Genomic DNA, 23,073 nt, shown 5'->3' with positions numbered 1-23,073 from the left:
AATGTACTGCGCATTGTATCTAGCTCAAGGGCTGACGAAGAAAACCTGAATATCAACGGTGTGATATAAATAACGAAGCAATACTAACAAGAGCAATAATAAAGATATAAACCCACTGAATAGACCAAAGAGGACTAGTAGAGGTTAAGTACAGAGGAGAGATACGAAATGTGTACTTAAGAGGTATTATATTTCCCCGGCAATTGTCCTATCTACATATAGAGCATACAATCGGGTGGTAGGGAGTTCAGTAAGGATTAAGTATAAGATCAATATTGATTAAGCCCCTTGGGCTCATCAAAACTCGAAGTAGTCATACCTTCTGAATTGCTTAGAGTTTGATCAGAGTCGAGACGCGAGACAAGATCTGAGCTTTTGTATTGTCCCGATATCACAGTATTTCAGTTCACCTAGAATAGGGGAGAATGGGTCCCTGGGGAACGTAAGGATTCTATGGCCGAATCTCAGGGAGATGGCTGCAGCTGCTCCATGCGCCAACCAGTATGATCCAGCCAAGAAACAGGCATTTCGTCAAAAGAGGGTGGGTGAATGAAACTAAACCACCACTGAGTCGCTCGGGTAGTCTTACTACAATTTTAGGATAATATTGAAAATTTCCATGGGGTTGTTGATTAAATGGTTATCTAATTATATATATTGGGTCCACGAGCTTGCAGGAGGAGAGATTCTTGATATCTGTCTCACCGCTGGCACCCAGGATCAACTTCTGACGACATTCAAGTTTCCACTTATTGTCCGTTAAGCTCAATTGAGTCCGCCACTGAACATTCGAAATACAGCGAAAGATTATAACTAGCCACTGTGAATTGATCCATTTTGCTTTGCTTTCGTGTGGACTTGGATTGCCCACCGCTTATTTCACGAAATAGTGTCGATCGGGCAGATCACTCCCCACTAGATCCTCCGCTCACAAGTCCTTGTCAACTATGGAATATGAATCGTACCATTAAGCTTGAAGAGTAAGATAGACTTTTAGAAGAACAAATTCAACGTGTCATATGTATGGACATTCCAGAGATATTGGATCCCCCCCTGCTCCTTACATAGCGTTCACCGCAAATTGACTCGCTTTGGGTTGTAGTTAAAGAGCGCCTTCGTCGCTATAAAATGTCGGACCGCACTCCTCTGTTGACCTAGCACCTGGCGTCTCCTAAATCTAAAAATTCCACTAGGTTGTACTTTTCTTCCCGCCTTTCTGGCAATAAGTTCTCGTATCCAGCTATAGTCAACTTCTTGCTCTACCTCTATCCCAGTCAAAACGAGTCCATCTCCCATCTTGTCAGGTTTCCTTCTGTCCTTCAATCTACCTTTCGATATCTTCCCGTCATCATGAAGGCTTCCGTGGTACTTTTCACTTTTGCTGCCGCCGTTCTGGCCAGCCCCAACGGACCCTGCGATGACTGCATCTGCGCTAGTAAAGACACTGTTGTCTGTCAGGAACAAGGCAATGGTGGCCTCATCTCTTTGGGCAACGTCTCACCTGGGGCGGTCGATGAAAATTGCGCTTCTAAGGACGTTTACTGTTGTGCAAAAGATGATGTCAACCAGGTATGCTATCATGTCTGTTGCTTGAAGTTTCTGGGAATTGGACTAATAAAGTCCTCTGATAGAGTGACCTGGCTAACCTAGACGTTGCGGCTCAATGCTCTCTTAACCGTGTTCTATAATCATTATCCCTGTTCTACCTCAGCATTATGCTTTCATTGCACCGCAATGACTTTCAGACCCTCGCTGGTGGACGGGATTTGGGAAAAGGTGATGGGATGGCAAAAATTTAACACGGCCGCAATATGACAAAATCACAAAGACTGGCTGACTACGTGGTGCCTGCCATGGATCTCTACAGTATATTCATTGCTTAGAATGAAGTTACGTTTGGGACCGATTGCAGCATCCAGAAGTTATTCGTGTCAGCCGGAGAATCCCGCGGACCCGTGGTGATATATTATATTGATGGTATTCTAAAAAGCCAAATAAACCTCTATATACTACTTGATATATTCATATATTGAGTAGTATTCCAAGACGATAGATAAATCTATCTATGTTGGCTTGTATATTAACGCGCGGACACCTTTGCTTTTATCGGTTCTATACTTTTGCTCTTCCGGGACAGAGTTTGGATTTGAGGGACAATACTCTTTCAAATGCTGTATGAGAATAGTTCATTATCCTAGCGCGGCCTGTAGGAGACAATAGATTCACGCGTGGAATTTTTCAGATGTCTATATACTTCGATAACACAGATCTTGCAGACATGTACTTTCGGCAGAGAAAGATCTCCTAGAGTATCTTGGACTACTTATCATTGATCTCTAATGTTGATGTCGAAGCTAAATGCCACAGGAGGGTCTAAGAGTTATCGTGTACAGTTGCTAGAATCTGATGGTCTGGGGTGAAATGCAATTGTGTGTATATAGTTTCCATGACTGTTCAAACTTTTTATTAATCCAGCTGTTGCTCTTCACCATATTCCTTAGGTGGATCGCCAATTCTGGGCAATGTCCAGTTCCAAATAACTTGCTATTTCGAGAAATACTGAAACTTGTTTTCTTAGAGGGAATATAGTACTTAAATGTCCACGGTGGAGTGTGGTTCTAGACTTGGGATTAAATACGTAATCATTTGTATACAGAAAGTTAAACGAGGGTGGAGGCAGTAGTATATATTCACATAGCGAGCAGCTTCTTAGCTGACATTTACAAGAGACATTGTATACCATCGCTTAGAGTGGCACTTGGCTACGCCCAGGGCCGCCTCTAATTCCCTTAACCAGTCGAGAGGAACCCCGAGACCGCTGCTTCCACTGCTTCAGCCATACGCCAACAAACCGCAGAACCTCTTTCTGCACCTCCACAATAGCGGCTGGGGGCTCTTGGCCCTTATCCTCATCGTTCCTGGAAAGGCCATTCTGATCCCAGTGGTGTACAGCACCCCGGATACCGTCCCATACATCCTCAGCCGGGACGTCGATCAAGATGAATGGCTCGTCATCGGTGGATTCCCTCTCCTGCGTGCCATCGGCGTGCGGTGTCGCATCACGCCAGGGGTCCGCCAGACCATCGATGATGGCCACTCGCGGGTAAGAGAAGTTGAATCCGCCGTGTTTGTTGATATTCGTGACGTTCGGCGGAGAGGCGATCCCATATAGCTGTTCACAGAAGGTTGATACGCTGGCAACATCCAAAACGCGCGAGATCAGAGGCATGATATCCTTCGGTACGGATGCACCAGACATGAAGTAGCCCCATTCGGTGCAAACCTGATATTCCCAACTGATACCGTCGCTTTTGGGGAGCGACCTAGGGTCGGATGCGTCGGAATCCTCAGCTTCGGCTGAATTCACATCGCTGGAAAGGGACTGGTTGAGAAAGCCAATGTGGTTCAAGAAACCGTTCACGAAGCTGGAGTTGGATGAATCGTATCCGGCCACATCGATAAGCTCCTGGACAGTGGGTTTAACGGTTTCAGTGTCGGGGTACAGCAAGTCGACGCTGGTAATGTTATCGCAGTAGGTTCGGAAGAAAGAGCTACCGATGTTGGAATCCCAGTTGCGTGATTGGAAACTATCGAGACCATATGAAAGCAGCGAAACGAAGGAGACATCATCCTTGTCGGGGCTGACTCCCACCGAGGATTTCAGCTGCTGGCCTAGCGTTTTATTGTCGGCATGGTCTATTAGGATGCGGTCTACGACGTCGATGAAGGTTTGGGTCGCCCAGATGCAATCGGACGGGCCAAATTTGCGGATCGGCTCGTAGTATTGCCAGAAATCTATGATGGCTTCGGTGACACCTGAGGAAGAAACAGCACCCCAGTAGACGTCGGGGTAGAGCTTGCGCAGGAAGGCGACAAAGGCGCCGGCATACGATCCACCATAGGCGATCCAGGGTGTCGTTTTAGCGGTGAGATTTACATGCTCTAGCCCGGGAAAGACGACGTTGGAAGCGAAGTATGCATAATCGGCCAACGCCTGGTCCGTTGAGAGAAATCGAATGTTCTCTGTTGTCAGATTTTCTACTGGGAAACTTTCGCCGTAGTAACGATGCTCTAGAATAACTCCAATGCCGTGATATGCAGCCGCCAGTTCGGTGACGATGCCCTGCGATAAGAAAGGGAATCGGGCGGTCGCATCGGTTTCTCCGGCGGCGATCACAAACACTGGACCTCCTTCCTTGTAGTGTTGAGCGTCAAACCAGTACCGCAAGTCGAAATGGTCGTTGCTGTGCGGCGCATAGCGCGAGTCATTATGGAAATGATCAACAGGCACCGAAAGATGGTACGCAGGGTACTCAGGCGCTGCCAATTGCGATTTCACTGCCGAATCCGGGGTCAATTGTTGTTGTTGCTTTGCGCGCAGCTCAGGATATGCCAATTGCAATGGCGTATACTGGAATGCCTGCGCCGAGGCAAGGAGAGAGGTCACTGACAGTAGGAATTTCAGCATCGTCACAGTTTAATGCTGTCAGGGATCCTGAGGAAAGTTGGGAACTCGCGCATGAAGATCCTTGGGGAACCTCTCCTGCATATAAGCCAGCCAATTTAGCCGCTGTTTGCCGGCAATGCGGCAATGCGATGGCTTACCCCTCTCACCGACATGCCATCAGGCCTTGGGGCCATTGCGTTCTCCATCGGACTCCGTGGGAGTGGAGTTGCTTGGCGGACTCTCGCCATAGTGCAACGTGATGATCCAATGAGGGAACTCAAACCATCCAACCTGCAGATGTCGATCACGGCACGGTGCCTGAGGCCATCGAGGGAGGGAACCTTGGTAGAAGATATCGCTATTCCTATTGAGGTTAGACTGCACCACGCACGTGAGAAGGTTTCTTTCCCAAGGGCGGTGGATGATCTGGACAAATGAGAAGCGATCAGCCTGGCGTGTCTGGCAGAACAACACGATAGAGTTGAAAAGCTTCAAAATACGGGTCCTGAAGTGGAAGGCGGTAGGGCAATTTTTATAACTTGTGGAAACTCCTGAGAAGATGTTGTAGCCATAATTCAATAGCCTAAACCATATAGTTCATGAAGCACCCATCACATGCATATTTCGTTGCCAGGGCGCGGTCATCAATTATTTTTTCTACTCTTCGCCGCTTTGCCTGGTGGTTGATAGTCCTGTAGCCGAGGGGTAAGAGTCAAGGCAATCGCGGTAGCCTCCCGCCGGTCTCTCCACATTGAAAAATACTTAGAATGGCCCTACTCATGAATGCCGCAGAGCTCCTGTCGAGACTTCCCACTATACCATCTTCGAACTCTGATCTAGATGAACATGAGGACCATAAAGCGGTCCTGCAGGATGCTCCGTCAGTGATAGCCGATCCGGAGGACGAGCCGATTCTTCGTAATGCTCCATCCGTTCAGGCCGAGCCGAATAATGAGGACAATGGGTTGTTCGTGCCTGATGCTCCATCCACCCAAGGTGATTCGGATGGCCATGAGGACAATGAATTGTTCGTGGCCGAATGGAACGGATGAACTTGAGGACCACGAACGGATTCTTCACAATGATCTTCTCGCCAGCATAGCCATGCAGGAGGAGAGATACCCAGTGGCCGACACAAGCCCTCCTCCTTCTCCTCAGTAGGTAGAGAGCTATCAAGTAAGAGAGCCAAATGCTGATCGGCAGCTTAGACCAAGTCCCGATCTGTTTGGGACTCCCACAGTAGCTGCACCCGCCGTCTCTTCTTCTTTTACCTCCCATGACGAATTCACCCGATCACAGATTGCTGACCAGCCCCGCCTGTCTTGGAACTGGAGGAACCAAGGCAAAGATAGAACAATTTATACGCCCACTATAGTCGGCAAATGGTGGTATCGCACCTCGTTCGAGCTAGAGCGTCTTCCTAAGGACAAACGCCGCAGCTTTGGACATATCGGCCGAATTATGGAAACTGAGCTTGGGAAGCAGCGATTCGGTGACGCGCGCTGTGAGAGGTGCAGGACTAACGCTCAAGAGTGTTGGGTCTATTCAAAGGAGGGCGCAGCACAAGTGTGCCGCCCAGGCGAAGCTTGCACCAGGTGCCGACTCATCCCTCAAGTCGGTGGGTGCAGCTTGTCGACGCAACTCCCATCTACAAAAGGCAGCTCGTCTTCGCTACAATCAGGCGGGCCAGTCCGGTCAGCCCACTCATTCCGGTGGTTGCTTCCGATGCCTTATCCGCCCCGTTCACAAGGGTTGGACTCGCAGGGGAATCGGGTGTAATCGTTTATAGGTGGGTATCTATGTGGGGGTATAGCGTCTTGTCTTGTGTCATATCATTAAACCCTGCCCTCGTGCATATGACTAGACTGCATGACTTCCTGGCTGTGGTATAACTTTACCTTCGGTTGTCTCTCAAGGCCTGCTCTGCCGCTCGAAAATGGCCATAATGCTTACCAGGAAATGCCCTATCAGAATCATTCAATTACGAGACTCCTCAAGATAATATAAGCAACCAGTACCCATACTTCACTTGCCAATGCAACGCACCTCTCCTATGTTATTCAAGCATATTGCTGGTAGATAGGCGGGTAGGTAACAATGTTAAATACCTAGCGAGCCAGTCCCACACGCTATCGCCCTACGAATTCAACAATCAGAGTGCCTGCCCAGTTCAATGATGGGATTAATGACTTTCGGACTGAAAAATGGTGGTTACATCGCTTCAGCAACGCGTTTCCCATGCCAGTCAGACAGAAAGCTGGGTAGTTGTTCCAGGGTTAACACAACACAATGTAATAGCTACCCTGGTTTCATCCTTGGCACACTGGCAAACATCAGTCCTCCAACCATTCAACATGAGGCCTCATGGCAATTGCCGCTTTTCAATCCTCAAGCTAACGTGCAACTAGTCCCCTTTTCTCACGCGCGCATGAAGCTGAAATAACACGTCGGCTCCCCATGAGTGATGCGGCAATTCCGGTCATATCGCTCTCTAAAGCGAGCGTGATCCCAGTAATCCTCATCGTCCCTAACTGTGATTTTCATACAATCAAGACAGAGTCCATCAAAATACTCAGTTGTCACTTGGATTGCCCTTTCCACACCCTCTTTCCAATCGAAACAGCAACGCAGACAGCGATCTCCGGAAATTCTTCTCAACATGCGTTCTTGGTCGAACTGTCTCAGTCGATCGAGGTAGCATTGAACACTGGCCCGGGAAAATGACCGCTCTACCAGTGGCTGAACATCGATTCTGCCCAATTCCCTGAGGTAATTGAAAACTGTTTCCTCCTTACAGCGACATGAGCCATGATCAATCAACAAATTGATCTTGACAAATAACTCCCGGTCCAAGATGTTGCGGAGGCGTCCTCTAGCGGCATTCAACTGCTCTATAGATGCGCCAAGCTTGTTAGTATGTGCTGTACATGTAGTGGGTACGCGTCCAGGGACGAAATCTTATGGATAATTCGTGGTGGGAGATGTAACTTCACGCTGTCGATCGGACTAATCTCCGTGATATGGCCGATCTCCTCATACACGAGGCTTTTTGTCAGGGTCTGGAACCCTTCTGCGTAGTCAAATGCATAGCAAGGGAGCATCAACTTTCTAGCAAGGTTATTGCGATATAAACCTACGGCCGTTGCATTGCGGTACCATGTGACAAACCACAACAGCAGCTGTTGTCGGTCAAACTCGTACTTATCACTGGCCAGTATAACATGCCATATATCCGCGACTGTGATATCGTCCAGTTTGACGATATTCAAGGTGTAGTGAAAGAGCCGAAACCATATCGCCATGCTTCTCACGGTCTCATTGTGCAAGACGATCTTGTCGCTTTTCGACTCTGACCAGCTCCTTCCTAACATGGCTTGGAAGTAACTGCTTGAACTCGCTAATGTATCCTTGCTGATATGCAGCAAGCCGGTTCTTGATGGTACCTTATGGCCATAGTCCTCGTCGTACTCGATGACCTCCACGGTCAGATCACTCTGAGGAGTGACCATGACGTCGTCGCATGGAACCGGTTCGTTGTTGGACGTAGATGACATCGTTGGGTAATGTCTGTTCGATTATAGATTATGAGCAGAAGGGAATACTTGTGAGTTCTGGGCTACTAACCTCGATGATATCAAGTCTCAAATGGGAGAACTGGGGTACTTTTGTGGAGATTTGCAAAGATGATCTCTAGGATGTGAGGCCGTACTGAAAAGGTCCTAAAAGTCGTATTTACTCGACAGGCAAGGAGGCGACAACTGGAGTGTGAATGTGATAAGCTGTAACCTGTCACCATGTAGCCAGGAGAGAAGAAGAAGAAGGACAGACAAGGAGAGCAAGTGAGAAAGAAGAAAGGCAAAACAAAGAGGGCGTATAGTGGACGGGAAGCGGGGGTTGAGCAGGTTAGGGGATTCGTCCGAGTAGTGAATATCAATCAATCACCTGGCTTTTCTCACTTGTTTATCACACAGTTTACCGCTTTGTAAGCCTCGGAGTGGGTTCATATCCAACTTTATTTACTAACGATTCTTGGTGTTGGCCAGCATTACCACCAGCATCCCTTTGGGTGCTTTAGGATCGATTTATCACCCATTGCTCCCTGCCAGTACCTCGTGGAGTGTTCTGATGTATTAAGATTGACCTATCTCCAAATTCTCAGCATCTGCAGATGACGAGTGTTTACCCAGTATACAACCAAGCGCCATGCTCAATGATAATCTGGGGTTCTTCCACTTGTAGGGCATCTAAACCTACGACTCATGATATTCAAAGAGCAGGGCCAAAAGGGGTAGGGCCAAACTGTAAGGAGTGAGCATACAGAGTTTGGGGACAAATGATAATCATGGCCTATCTCATCACTACTGCATCATTGCCCCTGACTCATTCCACACAGAGATAATATTGATGCAACGATTCCCACGTACAAGCCTACGTATCTGCCACTAATTGTAGCCTGACACTCCCATTAAGTTGTTCAACACACTCTCCCAGTCAACACGCCCCACAACATGATAACAATAGCCTCCCTTCCGCAGGAAATAATCGACCAGGTATGATTAAAACACCAGTAGACACTACGGAGACTAGTATTGAAGTCTAGAACGCCGTCTTCGCCAGCCATGGAGATGGATCAAGCCAATTCCTCAAAAGCCTCCGCGTAGTTAGCAGGCCGTTTTGCTACAGCGCGACGCGTATTCTATTCCAGGCAGTCCGCCTATTCCAGAAAAAACGGAGCGATTCCGATCTCGTGAAACGGGATGATATTCAGGCATTACTGGAACTAGCCCAGTCTGGAGCCAGTCGATACATACGGGTCATGCGAGTTCATGGTGACACTTTCCTCAAGTCCTCTGACCCAAGTGAGGGAGTAGAAGTGATAGGCACTGTTGCGAAAGCCTCCCGGGACTATGTGCGCCCAAGACTTGAGAGGTTGGAGCTTTTTGAACCCGACAATCTGATGCTGCGCGAAGTCTCTCATCACGCAGTGGCCCCTATCATCGCCGGTCTCAAGTACCTCACTATCTGGGGATGCGCAGGGTGTCCAAACAGTCCAGAAATGCGACGCATCTTGCAGTCGGGTGAGAGTCTTCGATCGGTAGAGTGGCGAAACTGCTCACCATCCTTCGAGGGGCCTACTGGTATTGTTCACCCCAGAGCTCCGTTGGAACACTTGATACTATATTGTTATAACCAGATTGTCATCTCACTGGACGCCCTGTCCTCCACGGTGCGCAATGCCAGGAGCACCATCAGATGTTTGGGCCTTTACCCCATGAGATGTCATGTTGACGCGGCGGAAGAGCATGCCCAGGAGCTCGTGAGGGAGCTTACATCTTGTCATTTGCTTCATCATGTGGATGTGCCCCTATTTCCTGAAACCCCTGTTGTACAGCAACATGCTGAAAGGGTGAAGTCGACAATTCCTCCTGAAGACCTGTGTAGTGAAGAGTGTTGCCTTGATTTCTGGCCGCGGTTGGGTCTCATTCGACTTTTGATCTGGGATTATAAGCAGGCTCGTGGATACTCCGGACCAGAAGGTGATGTCATACAGAACTTGGTAAATCAAGGACTACCTCATTGAGTGAAGTCGGGAGCGTATCTGGTCACCAGGTTGCTAGAAGAATCGCACAGCTTTGCAAACGAGTCGATCAAAGACTCTGAAATTTACAAATCTGTCTCTTGGATTTCTTCGCAAGCGACCGCAATTAGGCGATGCGTCTGCTAGGCATATCGATTTGTTAATTATCCCACATGCACTGTATTAAAGGGGTCTAGGAGGTAGATTGATTGGGGAGATTGTTCAGATTTCCTTGTGCTTCTCTGACGGTTGTTGATATGAGAGATACTCCAACGGCATAGGGGCTGAAGTGTATTAAGATCTAATAGTATTGGCTATCGCAGATAATATTACATATCTCAGTCATATCCCATTTAGGATCAAGTGAGAATCCCTCCATACCAATATCACCAGAATCTACCTTGTATCAAAAAGACCCAAAGCAGCGTCACTACCACGGTAAAAATGGGCACGTACCCCCAATGGTTCCACTACCGCTTCCTATGTGTCCAGCAGACAAACCCATCCACATACGCAACCGTGCTGGTCACAATCATGATCCAGCCGACAGACTTGGGATGACTGATGAAAAGAGCGGAAAACAAAGCCACTCCCATGAAAACATCTCTCGCACTGTAGACCGCCATCAAGCTGTTCACCAGGTCCCGTTCTGCGGGCGAAGTCGGTACCTCAAATTCGAAGAAGCTCAATGCATGATGCCAAATCCGATGGGGATGGCTGCGAAGACTGGCCACGAGGCGGAAGCACGGCGGAGTCAGAGGCCGGCCTTTTTGAACTATTGGATGTAGGCTGTTGTTGCTGGTCAATTTGACTCCTGATTCTCTATAATCCGGTGGTTATGCTGGGTCTGGATGTCACCTCTTGGCATTGATCCCTGTTTGTTAGGCAGACATGTTGCTGCCTGGCCTAAACATTGAGTGCACATCTGGGATCCAGTTGTCCAAAAGTGTTCCTGAGCGACAGTCTACCAGGCTTGACTCGATGCAATCAATATGGACGAGTGTAGGTGGTTAAGCTTTCACCACCTTGCCTCTGGCTAGCTCCATGATATGCTCTACTGATCCTGTGATTATGACCTACGCTGTTTATCCATTTTATTCCTAGGTAAATCAGCTGATGCATGCAGCTTTACTGTAGGATTGACTACTGCAGACATCTAGTGCTTTGGAAAGGATCGTCTGGGTGCCTTCACGGAGAGTTCTCCGACGTGTACATCCCTAGCCCCGCCATGATGACGCTCCCTATTTGCTCGCCTGGAATCTAAAGAAGAGTGTTGGAATCGAACCTTGGCTATTGCTGGTTTATATTGGCACTGTTAAACGTGTCTTCCCCTCTTTCCTGTGCTCTACCCCGCACCACATCGGCCATATTTCTTCGAGATGTAGTCTACTTCAGCTCATGGCACACTCTCAGTACTCGACCTGATAACGACGCCGGAATAGAGTACTACAAAGGTGCCACAATATACTCGTTTCGAAATGCCCGTTGATGTAGCTTCTCAGACTGCCGATGCCAGCATCGCCAGCAGTCAACCTGGTGTGAGTTTCCCATATCGGAGCATCTCCGAGATATCCCCATCACGTCTATATCCTGACATGAACGTAGCTAACAAGCAGAAAGCTCGACAATGGACCGACAATGAGAGCCCTGGTCTATACAGGACCCAACAAGCTCGAAGTCTTGGATCGGCCAAGGCCAGTCATACAATCTCCCACAGATGCAATTGTCAAGATGCTCCACAGCACAATCTGCGGCACAGACCTACACATCCTGAAAGGCGACGTGCCAGTAATTCCATACGATCGAGTCCTGGGCCATGAAGGCGTGGGTACAGTTGTATCCGTTGGATCTGCGATCACTGACCTTTCGGTCGGCGACAATGTCGTAATTGCCGCTATCACGGCGTGCAAAGTTTGTACATCTTGTCGCAAGGGACTGGAAGCACATTGTGTAACTGGCGGCTGGCAATTGGGAAACAAGATCGATGGAACCCAGGCAGAATATGTGCGCATTCCGCACGCAACGTCTTCCTTGTACAAGATTCCAGATGGCCTTGACCTTAGGGCCTGTGCTGCTATCTCAGATGCACTGCCGACAGGACTGGAATGCGGAACAGTGAGCGCTCATGTGCAACCGGGCAGTACTGTTGCGATTATCGGGGCGGGTCCTGTTGGTTTGGCTGCTATGCTCACTGCTAGATTATACACGCCTTCTTGGATCGTAATGATCGACTTGGACGATACCAGGTTAGAACATGCGAAGAGACTCGGCGCTGATCATGCTGTTAACCCAGGAAACCCGGATGCGATGGACACACTGAACACACTCACGGAAGGGCAAGGCTTTGACTGTGTGATTGAAGCCGTCGGGATCCCCAAGACCTTCGAAATGTGTCAGAAATTAGTCGCACCAGGGGGTTCAATCGCTAATGTTGGTGTTCATGGACACCCTGTTAATTTGGACATGCACAAACTTTGGGATCGCAATATCAGTAAGTCGTTGTTTCCAGATTATAATCATTCGTGATATTATCTAGGAGACTGGCCTTCTGGATCCGGAGTACCAACTAACCGTATGCTCTGTAGGCATCAAGATGCAGTTGCTCAACGGCGTTAGCATCCCAACCCTCCTGCGACTGTATCAATCCGGCCATATAAAACCTTCTAGTCTATTTACTCACCGTAAGTGGTAAATCCTAAGTTCTCACATATGATCAGGATTTGCTCTCTTCTAACTAAACCTGGATATAGACTATCCCTTTTCGGAGGTCCACAAGGCATATCACAGCTTCCAAATGGCGTCTCAGGAAGGTGCTTTGAAGGTTGCAATTGACTTCTAGCTCCGTTCCAGGTTTTGCCGTTGATGGAGAGTGTGGCCATGACCAGCTTGACTCAATGACGGGTCATCTAAGTAAAATAGACTAGCTTAGGACAGTTCCAAAGTGAACCACATTCTTTCGTCCGGAGCTGTGATATAATTATTACTGTCCTGACTGATACCTGAGAAATATAGTACCAATCTATTTATTTCAGTTATCTCTATAGTAATAGACGCTATATCGGAGAGATTCTTATTGTTGTTACCAGTAAATGTAAGTTATCGCTGTTTATAGATTTTGTGTCTATAGTCATTAGACTTACAAGGGGATACTTCAGCCCTTCCGCCGAGGCCGGGATAGTATATCCTGCTAGTTCGTGCTGAGCAGTAGCTCAGGATGCACCTCTTCATCATATTGTTCCCCGATACCCCTCAGCACCGCCGGTCTGGCCTCAATTCGCTCGATCCACTTCTTCAGCTGCGGGAATCTGTCCATCTCCTCCTCGGTAATCGTACTTTTCTTCCAGCCCCGCACCCAGGGGTACGCATTGATATCGGCAATACTGTACGTGCCTCGACCCGCGCCCACCAAGTACTCCCGGGCTTCACCACCGGCCAGGCTGCCAGACAGGTGCAGTTCTAGCACATTGTAGATTCGAAGGGTTTCGGTCTTGAATCGTTGAACGGCATCTATGTTTAAACTGTTGTTTTAGTTCCCCGCGTACGCATTGCATTGGGATGATGCTCCCAATGGGAAAATAAGAGAGGGGCTTACAAGGAACTTGCACTGGAGCAAATCGTGAGAAGTGATTCAATCCCGCTTGCTGTGGCTGACCCGACGCATTCCAGAAGATTAACCACTGGAAGAGCTGGGATCGGTGGGTCGCCGTCGCAAAGTGGAAATGGTGCTCGGGATCGAACTTTTCCACCAGGTAGAGGAGTTCCGCAGACGACTCCATGACCGGAAACGCTTCATCGCTGGAATGGTCGATGATAATGGGGATTTTCCCTACAATCGATCAGAGATAAGCTGTGTTTCTATCTAGGTCTCAAAGAGAGTACTGACCGTTGGGATTGAGCCTGAGAAACCATGGCTGCTTCTGCTCATCGGTGTCGAGATCGATCAAGGATGTGGTCCACTCCAATCCATACACCTCTTTGAGCTCTTCGAGCAGAATCTGCACCTTCTTACCATTCGGGGTATTGCAGGTAATCAAATGTAGGCCCTACTATACTCGTGAATATTGGATACAACAAGCTAGTTATGCTCCAGAGAATGACCATCTTTACCTTCGTATCTTTGACTCTGGATGGCGTTAGTTCCGTGAATAATTCGGCCATGGTGTTGACCAGCATAGGAAGATTCAGTCAGACATTTATTTTGGAAGCAGAGTTTCTGCTTGGAAAGTAGATATTTATGCGTATTCTCACCAATAATCCTTGTCCGACGGATATCCGAAACAATTCCTCATAGTAAGCGCGGCTCACGTCTTTCCAGCCCTATCATATCCTGGTTCAGGAACAAGCAACTGATTGGCCGAAGTACTCTGTAGTTATTTGATTGCTCAGTAGCTGGTATTTCCTAGGTTTCTATATTCTGATTAACTACCTAATCTATCAATCTAGTCCACCTACACCTTAACCTTCCACCTCCACTTCCAATCCAGAAGAGCCCATCGGGATAACGCAATGCTCACCAGCCCCGTCAACAATACGGCCGAGTAGAACCCAACCAGGACCTTCGGGGTAGTCGACTGAAGCAATTTCCCTCCAACAGGAACAGTAAGCAAGACACCGAACGCGGCGACACAATATACCGTGCCGTAGAACCGTCCGTATTCTTCCGTCTTGCATAGCTGGCCTGCACACACCGGCGCCAGCGAGAGCCACCCGCCCGACCCGAACCCGAAGATAGCCACCACCGCATACAGCATGGCGTCGTCGCGCGATCCGAACGGTAACCACACAGCCGCCATCACGATGAGGGTCATGACGACCAGGGTCAGGAGGGTGTTGAATCGACCGACGAGGTCGGCGGCGAAGCCGGGGAGGACTCTCCCGAGGAAGCTCATGGCGTTCAGGACGGTGAGAGAGTAGAATTGAACGTCCAGCGAGAGTCCCGCATAGCGGACGTACGTGGGGAGGAGGGCCGCGCAGCCGAAGATGATGAATTCGAAGGAGAAGACGCCGACCGCCAGGAAACATAAGCGGGGCGATTTGAACGCCCGTGGGTCGATTGTCGTTCGGCTCTGGGTGCTGGTGGGCAGCCGTCCTTTGACGAGTGCGAAGCCCAGAATGTAGCACCCCAGTGCTATGAATGCGATCGCCCGGATTGCCCAGGTCCAGCCGTACTTGGCGAACAGGGTTCGTAGGAGTAGTGGGATAATGGCGCCCCCCGCCGATGATCCGCCCATGCAGATACCGGATGCAAGGGCACGTCGTCGATAGAACCAGTGGCTCAGAACCGCGATTGACACGGTGGTGATAACTGCGGCAGATACGCCTCCAAGGACCCCCAGACATAGCATGAAATGCCAGTACTTGGAGCACTGTGCTAGGAGGATATAAGACGTGAAACTGCCGAGCGATCCGCAGATTAACAGGATCCGTGGTCCGTAGCGATCGAATAGCGGGCCGACTTGCACACCCAGAAATAGGGTCAGGAAGACCAGCACGGCGGTGATCCAACCGACATCGCTGACACTATATTCGGAAAGTTGATGAGTGCTAATATAGTCCTGAACAGATCCAACTACATGGTGTCAATGGCTAGTCCTGATTAAATGGATATCTCGGGTTTCTCCTACCAGCTGTTTGAAAACCAAATGAGGGAAACATCATCAAAAATGAACCCAGAAGACATGTCCATGCCTCCCGACCGCCATCTGGGAAGGCTGAAACAGCCCGGCTTTCATCAAGATTATCCGCTAAAGGCTCACTCACAGCAGATCTCATGTCAGGGTTACTCGAAAGTTCAACGTTTTCATGTTGAGGGAAGCGACGCATTGTGTGGCTTTGAGCGACTCAGATGTAGTCCATTGACGTTGCCGGATCTCGATCTTTAAAATGAGTGTTCCGCCGTTGACGGAACATGTCATCGGCAGGGCGCGACGCTAGAGCTCTGGATGGGTTTGATGGATCAACAGAACTTCTTATCGAGTCCATCTTTATTGGATTTTTTTGTATGGGCTAATGTAGCAATGGGTAGCAACACTACTTCAGAAGTTCATTGTCTCATTCTAATAACTCAAGCCGACAGTCAGGTGATGCCCTCTGCCCTGACTGCATAGGTTATCGTCTCAAGTTCAAACTGTATTGCCTAGTGACTGTATCCAGCATACTTATAAAATTAGCTTCTCTTCATCGACAATATTTCAGGAACAAAAGGTCTGTCACACCTAAAATTGACGGTGCTCAACTGTTGGCTGCGGCCCTCCAGGGCTGGGTGACACAGAGCTGCTTTGTTAAAGCCCTCAAATGAGATTATACCGCGTCAAGTGGCGAGCATTTTCTTTTCTATCCTTCTCTTTACCTCGCCTCCCTTTGGTTGTCAATGTAATTTGAAATCTAGAAGGCCAAGGGTGAAGCAAGAAGAAAAAGGCAGTCGACACAATGACATGATCGAAGAGACCTACTTGATATGATCAATGTTCCAAGGACCTTGCTATGCCGGTATCTCTTTAGAAGAGCGATAGCGCTTCTTGGCACGTCAGGGACGTACTTGATTTATCCCCGATACCCTTCAATTATTGGTGCGCCCATCGAAGCCGGTCTTGATCTCGGCCAATATACGCCCATGTGACTCCCTACATATACGAATGTGTGCGACATTGGCGTCTCAAACCATCTACTTACGCCAACATCGTCTGTAGGGAACCTCTGTCCTTTTGACACGTAACTACGGCCGCCCCCCTACATTGGGGCGTTTAGCAAACAATTTAGGACGGAAGAAGAAAAGCAGATCTATTGCTCTACAATAGACATAGTTTTCCGTACAGAAAGTAAGTTGCCCACATGGTGTCCCGCACAGAGTCACACACCCGTCAACAGAGAAGATAGATTGCAAGCCCGGCCAAGCAATGTTCACATTCAACTGGAACCAATAATGCGCGCCGCCACATCCAAGGCCTGAGGGTACTCGAGATAACTAGCTGAGTTGCTGAGATAAATATGGCCAGTAATCTCGCGGAGTTGCCCGACCAGACCCGCCAGATCGGTTCCCGTAGGGACGGAGGTGACCATGGACGAGAGACGAGCCTTGTCGATGTTTTTGACGCGGTCGAATTCATGTCCCGCCATCGCCTCTTGGAACTCTCTGTGCGGGGACTCGAAAATGACCGTCGAGTCGGGGATCTCGAGGTAGGCGTTGTCGGGGACTGTTCCAGGGTTCATGACCACCTGAAAGTTTGGTTAGTTGTCGGCTGCAGATGAGACGGGCAGGGGTACTTACATTGTTGTGTGGGCCAAAACCCTTGTTCTCCTTGACTTTAGTAGTGAGTTGCTTGTAGAATGCCACTTTCTTGTCATCAAGCTCAGCGGCTGCTTCGTCGAGGAAGATGCCGTGAACTGCGAAGGAGGCATCACCGCTGAGAGTCGGCCAGTTGGCATACGTGGTAATATCGCGCTTAACAGCAGACAGAGCTCGGCCTCCGTAGCCTGTCGCAACGTAGCCGATGACGGCGATATTGGGGTGTGCCCTCAGCTTGGGGATTGCCTTGCGCCAGTTGGCGTCTGGCAGTCTATCCCCACCTGGACCGTTGCTGGGGTTAATGATGATAGTAAACTTCACGTTGGGGTTGTTAGCGGCACTTTTGGTGTGTGGTTAGTACATCTCTTGTGGTTCGTCATAACGGAGCGAGGGGTGAAAGACACACAGTTGCTCAACAGGCGTCCAGGCCCCATCCTCTGGGTAGACATAGTAAGGAATGATAATTTCTGTACCCCCAGCGAGATTGCCTCCCGACTGCAGGGGTGTGGTGGTTGTCGCCGAAGCTGAGGGTGCCATTAGTGAATGGCTAGGCTTGCTGCCCTGGGAGTTGGTATCATCATTGGTCGCATCGTCTTGCTCTTCCGAGTCATACTGGCGAATGGGGATGATTGCTGTCTGTACAACCTGGAACAACAGAAGCAGACAGCTCAAAACACGAAGTATATTCACAGAGAGCATAATGATTGACTAGATACCAGTGTCAAGGGAGCAAAGTCGAGGGAATGAATGGGGGTGCAGAGTAGGACAGAAGGAATGTCTGCAAAGAATGAATGAAAGAACGAATGAAGGGCGTATAAATACTAGGAATCACACAGGTTTCCGGGAGCTAGTAGTGAATTCAGATCGGAAGAATGCAGTGATTCACTTGCTGTCTATATATTCAATCAGATGGCTTACATTCCACGGCCACTGCTTGTTGCCGAAAGGGGACATAATATGCTAGGTCTCCACATTCCAGGCCCCTGTTCTAGAACGCCTAACCAAGCCCAATCCAAGATACAACTGGGGCAGGTTGAAATTCTATCTTTTCCCCTCTGACATATATGCACGTGGCGGGCAGGCAAGCCAACCAGGTTACTCTGCATCAGTTCTCGTGGTGGTGAATGTAAAATGCTAACTCCAAATCGAAGCATGGCTCAGGAAATATGGACTGTATTGAAAAGATCACCATTGTTTATCAAGCTCACTTTAGAATATAGTCTTACAATTCACTGGGGTAAAGAGATTTGCCGATTGGGTGGTGCTTGCAGCGGGTTAGATTCTACTCCATACATCACAACTGAACGTCATCCATTATCATGGAGACAAAAAGAAGTTGGAAATACTGTTAGCAGCTCCTCCTTGTGTGTTTCATTATTCATTATCCTTTGGATGATCATAATTAGGCAGTGACAAAGATTCAACAAGCCCTCATAACATTGTCTTTGACCTGTCATATTGCACTGAATGACATTCTCAAATTATCTTAGTTCAAGTTGAACCTTCTGTATTTGAGCAGTTAATGCAAACGAAGGGTCAATTGATTGTATACATTCAAAAAGTAGAATCCCAAGAACCGAAGCTGATGTTGGAATGAAACATGATGTGTTCGATAAATGTCATCACCAGAGCTCTGTGACATGTTTCTAGGGCTTCTTTCTTTGTCGGAGTGGAAATTAGCCGTCAGTGCCAGGTGCTTTATCGGGCCCTTATTGGTACCAGTCAAGCGCCACGGGTGCTGCCCCTCTTCCGATACAACGCCCTGTCTGAGCCCCCTCATTCACTTGTATCGTGTAAACTTGAACATCTTGGGAGTCATGGCATTTGCAAGTTGTCGGTTTGTATATGTACGTACTAGTTGTGCAAACACCGCAAAGTGCAAACGCTGCAAAGTCCCGGGATGATATTAAATGCGTTGCAAATCTAACGTTTGCTCCTTCTCGATTGCAGGATCATTGTGGCTTAACAGCAAAAGGCCCGTGATTTTAAAAGCCCATTTCAGAATGACATATGCTCATCTTTGGCAGCTACGGCTTTGAGGAACCCGGTGTCATCGTTCCTTGTAAATCGTCGCCAGCTGTTGGTTATGCTACTCCTATGTTTGATCGACCTGTGTAGATAAACCTCATACCGGTGATGTAGATCGAGCGGCCCGCGATCTTACAGCACCGGGATGTGGATCTAACTTGGAGAATTTAGTACGACAGTCCTGTTTGTAAACGCGTAGATCCGATTGATCGGGACTACGATGTCTTGTTAAACGCTCCGAGCAATGGTAGGAGCACAGCCTCTAAGTTTAACCACGTTCGGTCTGCTCATCGTGCTGTAGGAACACGCCCTGTCGCTTCATTGACATTGAGTCCGTTATTTTGCCCCTGGCTACGTTCTTTTACATCACATACAAACAGAAGATTGATAAAAGATTTGAAGGCTTCTAGCGCGAAGATCACCCATGCTTAAGATATTTAGTTCAACGCATCAAGGCTACTTCAGATCAGTAGCATAGTTGCGCCAATTGAACAAGGAAACACTAAGATCAGGGCGAATCAAATGGACCTAACTTGTGAATTCCCTTGTAGGTCTTGTGGCTGAATTGCGACTGTCCATAGATCGTTCCCATTACTCCATATTTGTCCGCCCTCCATCTAAATGAGCTTCCTGCGAGTTAATGTCAACTATGCAGTCAATTCTTAGAATAATTCATGGGTTCAGGGGCTATGCGGAACTTTGCGGATGTCTGGAACATATATAATTAGTTCGTAATAGGTGGAATATGCTATTCCAGCATGCAGGGGCTTCACAATCTGATTGGGTGCGACTGACAGACAGAGTCTTATCCGAAACATAAGAGCATCCGAGCACTGTCGATCCCTACAGTTCTGTTACCGGATAAAGTAGGGTTGTCGGACCCTGTGACAGCCGAGAAGCACTAGGGGCTGCATAGTCGGCAGCCAAACATCGTTTAAACATCGCATATACCGAGTCAGACTCTCTTTTAATTTAATGGGAACTGCCAAAACACCCGATTCATGCATCAATCAACGGCTTCCTTGGCGGCTAATCTGTATGCGACACGGCGTTGAACGGTTGTAGGTATAAATATGCACCCGAGGTATCCGGGATGAAATGGAGTGATAACCTTCTAACACATTTGTGTCTGCTTTTCCTTGTTCGCTATTCAAGATGCGGCTCACTCTCTCCTTCATCAGTCTCTTGTCGCTTCTCCAATCTACGTCGGCCTTGATCGCCTTCCCTGGTGCAGAGGGGTTTGGCGCAAATGCGGTCGGCGGTCGTCAAGGTGAAGTGTACATTGTGTCGAACTTGAACGACTCCGGTGAAGGGTCGTTGCGCGATGCTGTATCTCAGCCTGGTCGGATCGTGGTGTTCTCTGTGGGAGGAGTGATTGAAATCACTGATCGCATTGTTGTGTCCAAACAAGTAACAATTTTGGGACAAACGGCGCCTGGCGATGGAATCACTGTGTATGGAAATGGGTGGTCATTTTCGAATGCTGACGATGCCATCGTGCGGTATATCAGGATGTAAGTAGGAACATATTTCATTTTTGTCCTGACATATACGCTAACGAGGAGAACTGGAATATACAGTCGCATGGGAAAAGGCGGTTCATCAGGAAAAGACGCCATGGGCATCGCCGACGGAAAGAACATGATCTTCGACCATGTCTCTGTCTCTTGGGGTCGTGATGAAACATTCTCGATCAATGGTGATGTCAGCAACGTTACCATTCAGAACAGTATCATCGCACAAGGTCTGGAGACACATTCCTGTGGCGGCTTGATGCAAACCGACGGTGGTGTATCTCTGTTCCGCAATCTGTACATTGACAACAAAACGCGCAACCCTAAGGTCAAGGGTGTCAATGAGTTCACGAACAACGTGATCTATAACTGGGGCGGCGGTGGTGGATATATTGCTGGAGGCTCTGATGGAGAGTCGAGTGCGTTCCATGCCTTTTTATTCCTATGTCTGGTATGCTGGGCTAACTCTGTAGACAGATGTAAACGTTATCGGGAACTATTTCATTAGCGGACCGTCTACCTCAGTGACAGCCTTTACTCGTGGCAACGAAAACTTCCATGCCTATGTTGAGACAAACTACTATGACTCTGACAAGGACGGCACTCTCAACGGTAGCGAGCTGGGCGTGGCCTCTTCCAACTATGGCGGGATGGATCTCATCACCGAAAAGTATGACTATCCAGCTGTTGCGTCTGTCTTAACCCCGGATGCTGCTTTGACATATGTCACCAAGTGTAAGTTCCATTGTCACAAATACCCCACCGATATACCATGCTAATAGTAAGTAGATGCTGGAGCATCAAAAGTGAGAGACAGTGTCGACACCCAGTTAATTGCCCAGGTTGAATCCTATGGCAAAGATGGCGCACTGATCTCCGACGAAGCGGACATGGGAGGTGCAGGCGACCTCGACCAGGGTACAGCCCCTACCGATACCGATGGTGATGGAATCCCCGATGATGCCGAGGCAGAGCTTGGAACGGACCCCAACACTGCAGATTCCATGACGCTGGATGCCAGCGGGTATACTTACCTGGAGGTTTGGGCGAATTCTCTGGTTCCTTCCAGCTATGCTTAATACTTTAGCATGATTTGCGAGGTGTTCGTTATACCTTACATTGTACATACATACATACATACATTCTACATCCTTTTTTATCGAGCAGCTTCACTAATCGAGAAAGGCAATCGAGCATATCTAGACATGTAAACCCCTCTTGAGGTAGTTATGCGGAGTCCTTTGAGCTCATGAAGCCGTGGATCAATTGCTCCACGGCACTATTCCGTAGGGTCACAGCTCGGGATTTTCAGGGCAGTTCTAAGTCATCCGGAGCTCTTTGCCCTCTAACGAACCAGCACGCGTACTCGCTCACTTTTTTAATTGGGCCTGCTTTTTATTGGTTGGTAATTTGTTCTCACGCTAAAGCAGTCGTTCGTGGATCGTAGTGGTTAGTGCTTGGGGGCCGCAAGTTGATCCACTCAATTAGAGCCGGATGAACCCAGGCGGAGGGGGAACCAGTTTCTAGACTATCCCTCAAATATACGCCGGTGCTCATCCGATAAAAAGGGTGCTATTCTGATTCTCTATTTTGCTGATGGTTGTCCATCTGCATTCTCCCTGTCAGGATGCCTTGTCTACGCTATATCCTTATTTGCGTGAACCCACTCTAGATTGTGACCGAGAATTAATAGAAGATCCAAGGGCGTTTCTCTCCGATCGGCATAATTCCAAGCTCTATAGGAATAGGAGAAGAGGTATACAAAGTGCGCCGTTATAGTCGTAGCTGTTGACACGTAAGATTTGGCGAACGAGCTATACCGAAAATTCGCCAATGGACAGACGAAGGATCCTGAACCCCCGATCAAAAACAAGACGGGAGAAGCTTGGTAGCCAGGGTTATAAGCCTACCACAAGGCCCACAGGTGTTCATATGGAGCTTGGCTTGCCGCCAAGAATAAGAAGCTTGACATTGCGCCACTGATATGGTTTTGGCTGCCACATTTCCGCTCCATACTCTGTACCATTGTGCTTAGCATTTGCTTATCTGAGTATCTCATCAAATGCCTGGTACATCTGGCCATCCTACCACAAGTTCCAAATATTGATGATAATATCCTCTACTCGGTAGGCTTTCAATAATAATACACAGCTTTATAGGGTGGGGCTGGGCTGTTCTTTGTGCCCTCTAGGCCCTAAGCCATCCTCGGGCGTCACTGTGG

The 23,073-nt window shown here is 48.5% G+C and overlaps 10 protein-coding genes across 10 annotated transcripts; 5 read left to right on the top strand and 5 right to left on the bottom strand.

Annotated features, from left to right (window-relative positions):
* Positions 1–1,350: 1,350 nt before the first annotated feature.
* ANOM_000393 (uncharacterized protein) lies at positions 1,351–1,688 on the top strand (the record flags this gene model as incomplete). The annotated part of the gene is made up of 2 exons (XM_015545651.1): positions 1,351–1,569; positions 1,632–1,688. 2 exons carry the CDS (start codon positions 1,351–1,353, stop codon positions 1,686–1,688), a joined length of 276 nt encoding a protein of 91 aa, XP_015412140.1.
* A 1,058-nt stretch (positions 1,689–2,746) lies between these two features.
* On the bottom strand, positions 2,747–4,468 carry ANOM_000392 (putative extracelular serine carboxypeptidase; the record flags this gene model as incomplete). The annotated part of the gene is made up of 1 exon (XM_015545650.1): positions 2,747–4,468. The coding sequence occupies one exon, from the start codon at positions 4,466–4,468 to the stop codon at positions 2,747–2,749; it is 1,722 nt and encodes a 573-aa protein (XP_015412141.1).
* Positions 4,469–5,214: 746 nt separating this feature from the next.
* On the top strand, positions 5,215–6,226 carry ANOM_000391 (uncharacterized protein; the record flags this gene model as incomplete). Its single annotated transcript, XM_015545649.1, has 3 exons — positions 5,215–5,474; positions 5,545–5,604; positions 5,656–6,226. The coding sequence occupies 3 exons, from the start codon at positions 5,215–5,217 to the stop codon at positions 6,224–6,226; spliced, it is 891 nt and encodes a 296-aa protein (XP_015412142.1).
* Positions 6,227–6,865: 639 nt separating this feature from the next.
* ANOM_000390 (BTB/POZ domain-containing protein) lies at positions 6,866–8,001 on the bottom strand (the record flags this gene model as incomplete). The annotated part of the gene is made up of 2 exons (XM_015545648.1): positions 6,866–7,319; positions 7,388–8,001. 2 exons carry the CDS (start codon positions 7,999–8,001, stop codon positions 6,866–6,868), a joined length of 1,068 nt encoding a protein of 355 aa, XP_015412143.1.
* A 954-nt stretch (positions 8,002–8,955) lies between these two features.
* On the top strand, positions 8,956–10,028 carry ANOM_000389 (uncharacterized protein; the record flags this gene model as incomplete). Its single annotated transcript, XM_015545647.1, has 2 exons — positions 8,956–8,997; positions 9,048–10,028. The coding sequence occupies 2 exons, from the start codon at positions 8,956–8,958 to the stop codon at positions 10,026–10,028; spliced, it is 1,023 nt and encodes a 340-aa protein (XP_015412226.1).
* Positions 10,029–11,503: 1,475 nt separating this feature from the next.
* Positions 11,504–12,864, top strand: ANOM_000388 (zinc-dependent alcohol dehydrogenase family protein; the record flags this gene model as incomplete). Its single annotated transcript, XM_015545646.1, has 4 exons — positions 11,504–11,563; positions 11,631–12,516; positions 12,611–12,706; positions 12,776–12,864. The coding sequence occupies 4 exons, from the start codon at positions 11,504–11,506 to the stop codon at positions 12,862–12,864; spliced, it is 1,131 nt and encodes a 376-aa protein (XP_015412209.1).
* A 348-nt stretch (positions 12,865–13,212) lies between these two features.
* Positions 13,213–14,183, bottom strand: ANOM_000387 (uncharacterized protein; the record flags this gene model as incomplete). Its single annotated transcript, XM_015545645.1, has 4 exons — positions 13,213–13,532; positions 13,618–13,851; positions 13,909–14,068; positions 14,133–14,183. The coding sequence occupies 4 exons, from the start codon at positions 14,181–14,183 to the stop codon at positions 13,213–13,215; spliced, it is 765 nt and encodes a 254-aa protein (XP_015412161.1).
* Positions 14,184–14,473: 290 nt separating this feature from the next.
* Positions 14,474–15,848, bottom strand: ANOM_000386 (putative MFS monocarboxylate transporter; the record flags this gene model as incomplete). The annotated part of the gene is made up of 2 exons (XM_015545644.1): positions 14,474–15,594; positions 15,650–15,848. 2 exons carry the CDS (start codon positions 15,846–15,848, stop codon positions 14,474–14,476), a joined length of 1,320 nt encoding a protein of 439 aa, XP_015412214.1.
* A 1,083-nt stretch (positions 15,849–16,931) lies between these two features.
* On the bottom strand, positions 16,932–18,009 carry ANOM_000385 (spherulation-specific family 4 protein; the record flags this gene model as incomplete). The annotated part of the gene is made up of 3 exons (XM_015545643.1): positions 16,932–17,240; positions 17,293–17,650; positions 17,717–18,009. 3 exons carry the CDS (start codon positions 18,007–18,009, stop codon positions 16,932–16,934), a joined length of 960 nt encoding a protein of 319 aa, XP_015412160.1.
* Positions 18,010–20,493: 2,484 nt separating this feature from the next.
* On the top strand, positions 20,494–21,931 carry plyC (polysaccharide lyase family 1 protein; the record flags this gene model as incomplete). The annotated part of the gene is made up of 4 exons (XM_015545642.1): positions 20,494–20,852; positions 20,919–21,271; positions 21,330–21,587; positions 21,642–21,931. 4 exons carry the CDS (start codon positions 20,494–20,496, stop codon positions 21,929–21,931), a joined length of 1,260 nt encoding a protein of 419 aa, XP_015412213.1.
* Positions 21,932–23,073: the final 1,142 nt, after the last annotated feature.

This window comes from Aspergillus nomiae, assembly GCF_001204775.2.
Source record: "Aspergillus nomiae NRRL 13137 chromosome Unknown contig00004, whole genome shotgun sequence".
Classification (NCBI taxonomy): domain Eukaryota; kingdom Fungi; phylum Ascomycota; class Eurotiomycetes; order Eurotiales; family Aspergillaceae; genus Aspergillus; species Aspergillus nomiae.
Note: the sequence above shows the minus strand (reverse complement) of the source record. Positions and strands in the feature narration are given on the sequence as shown.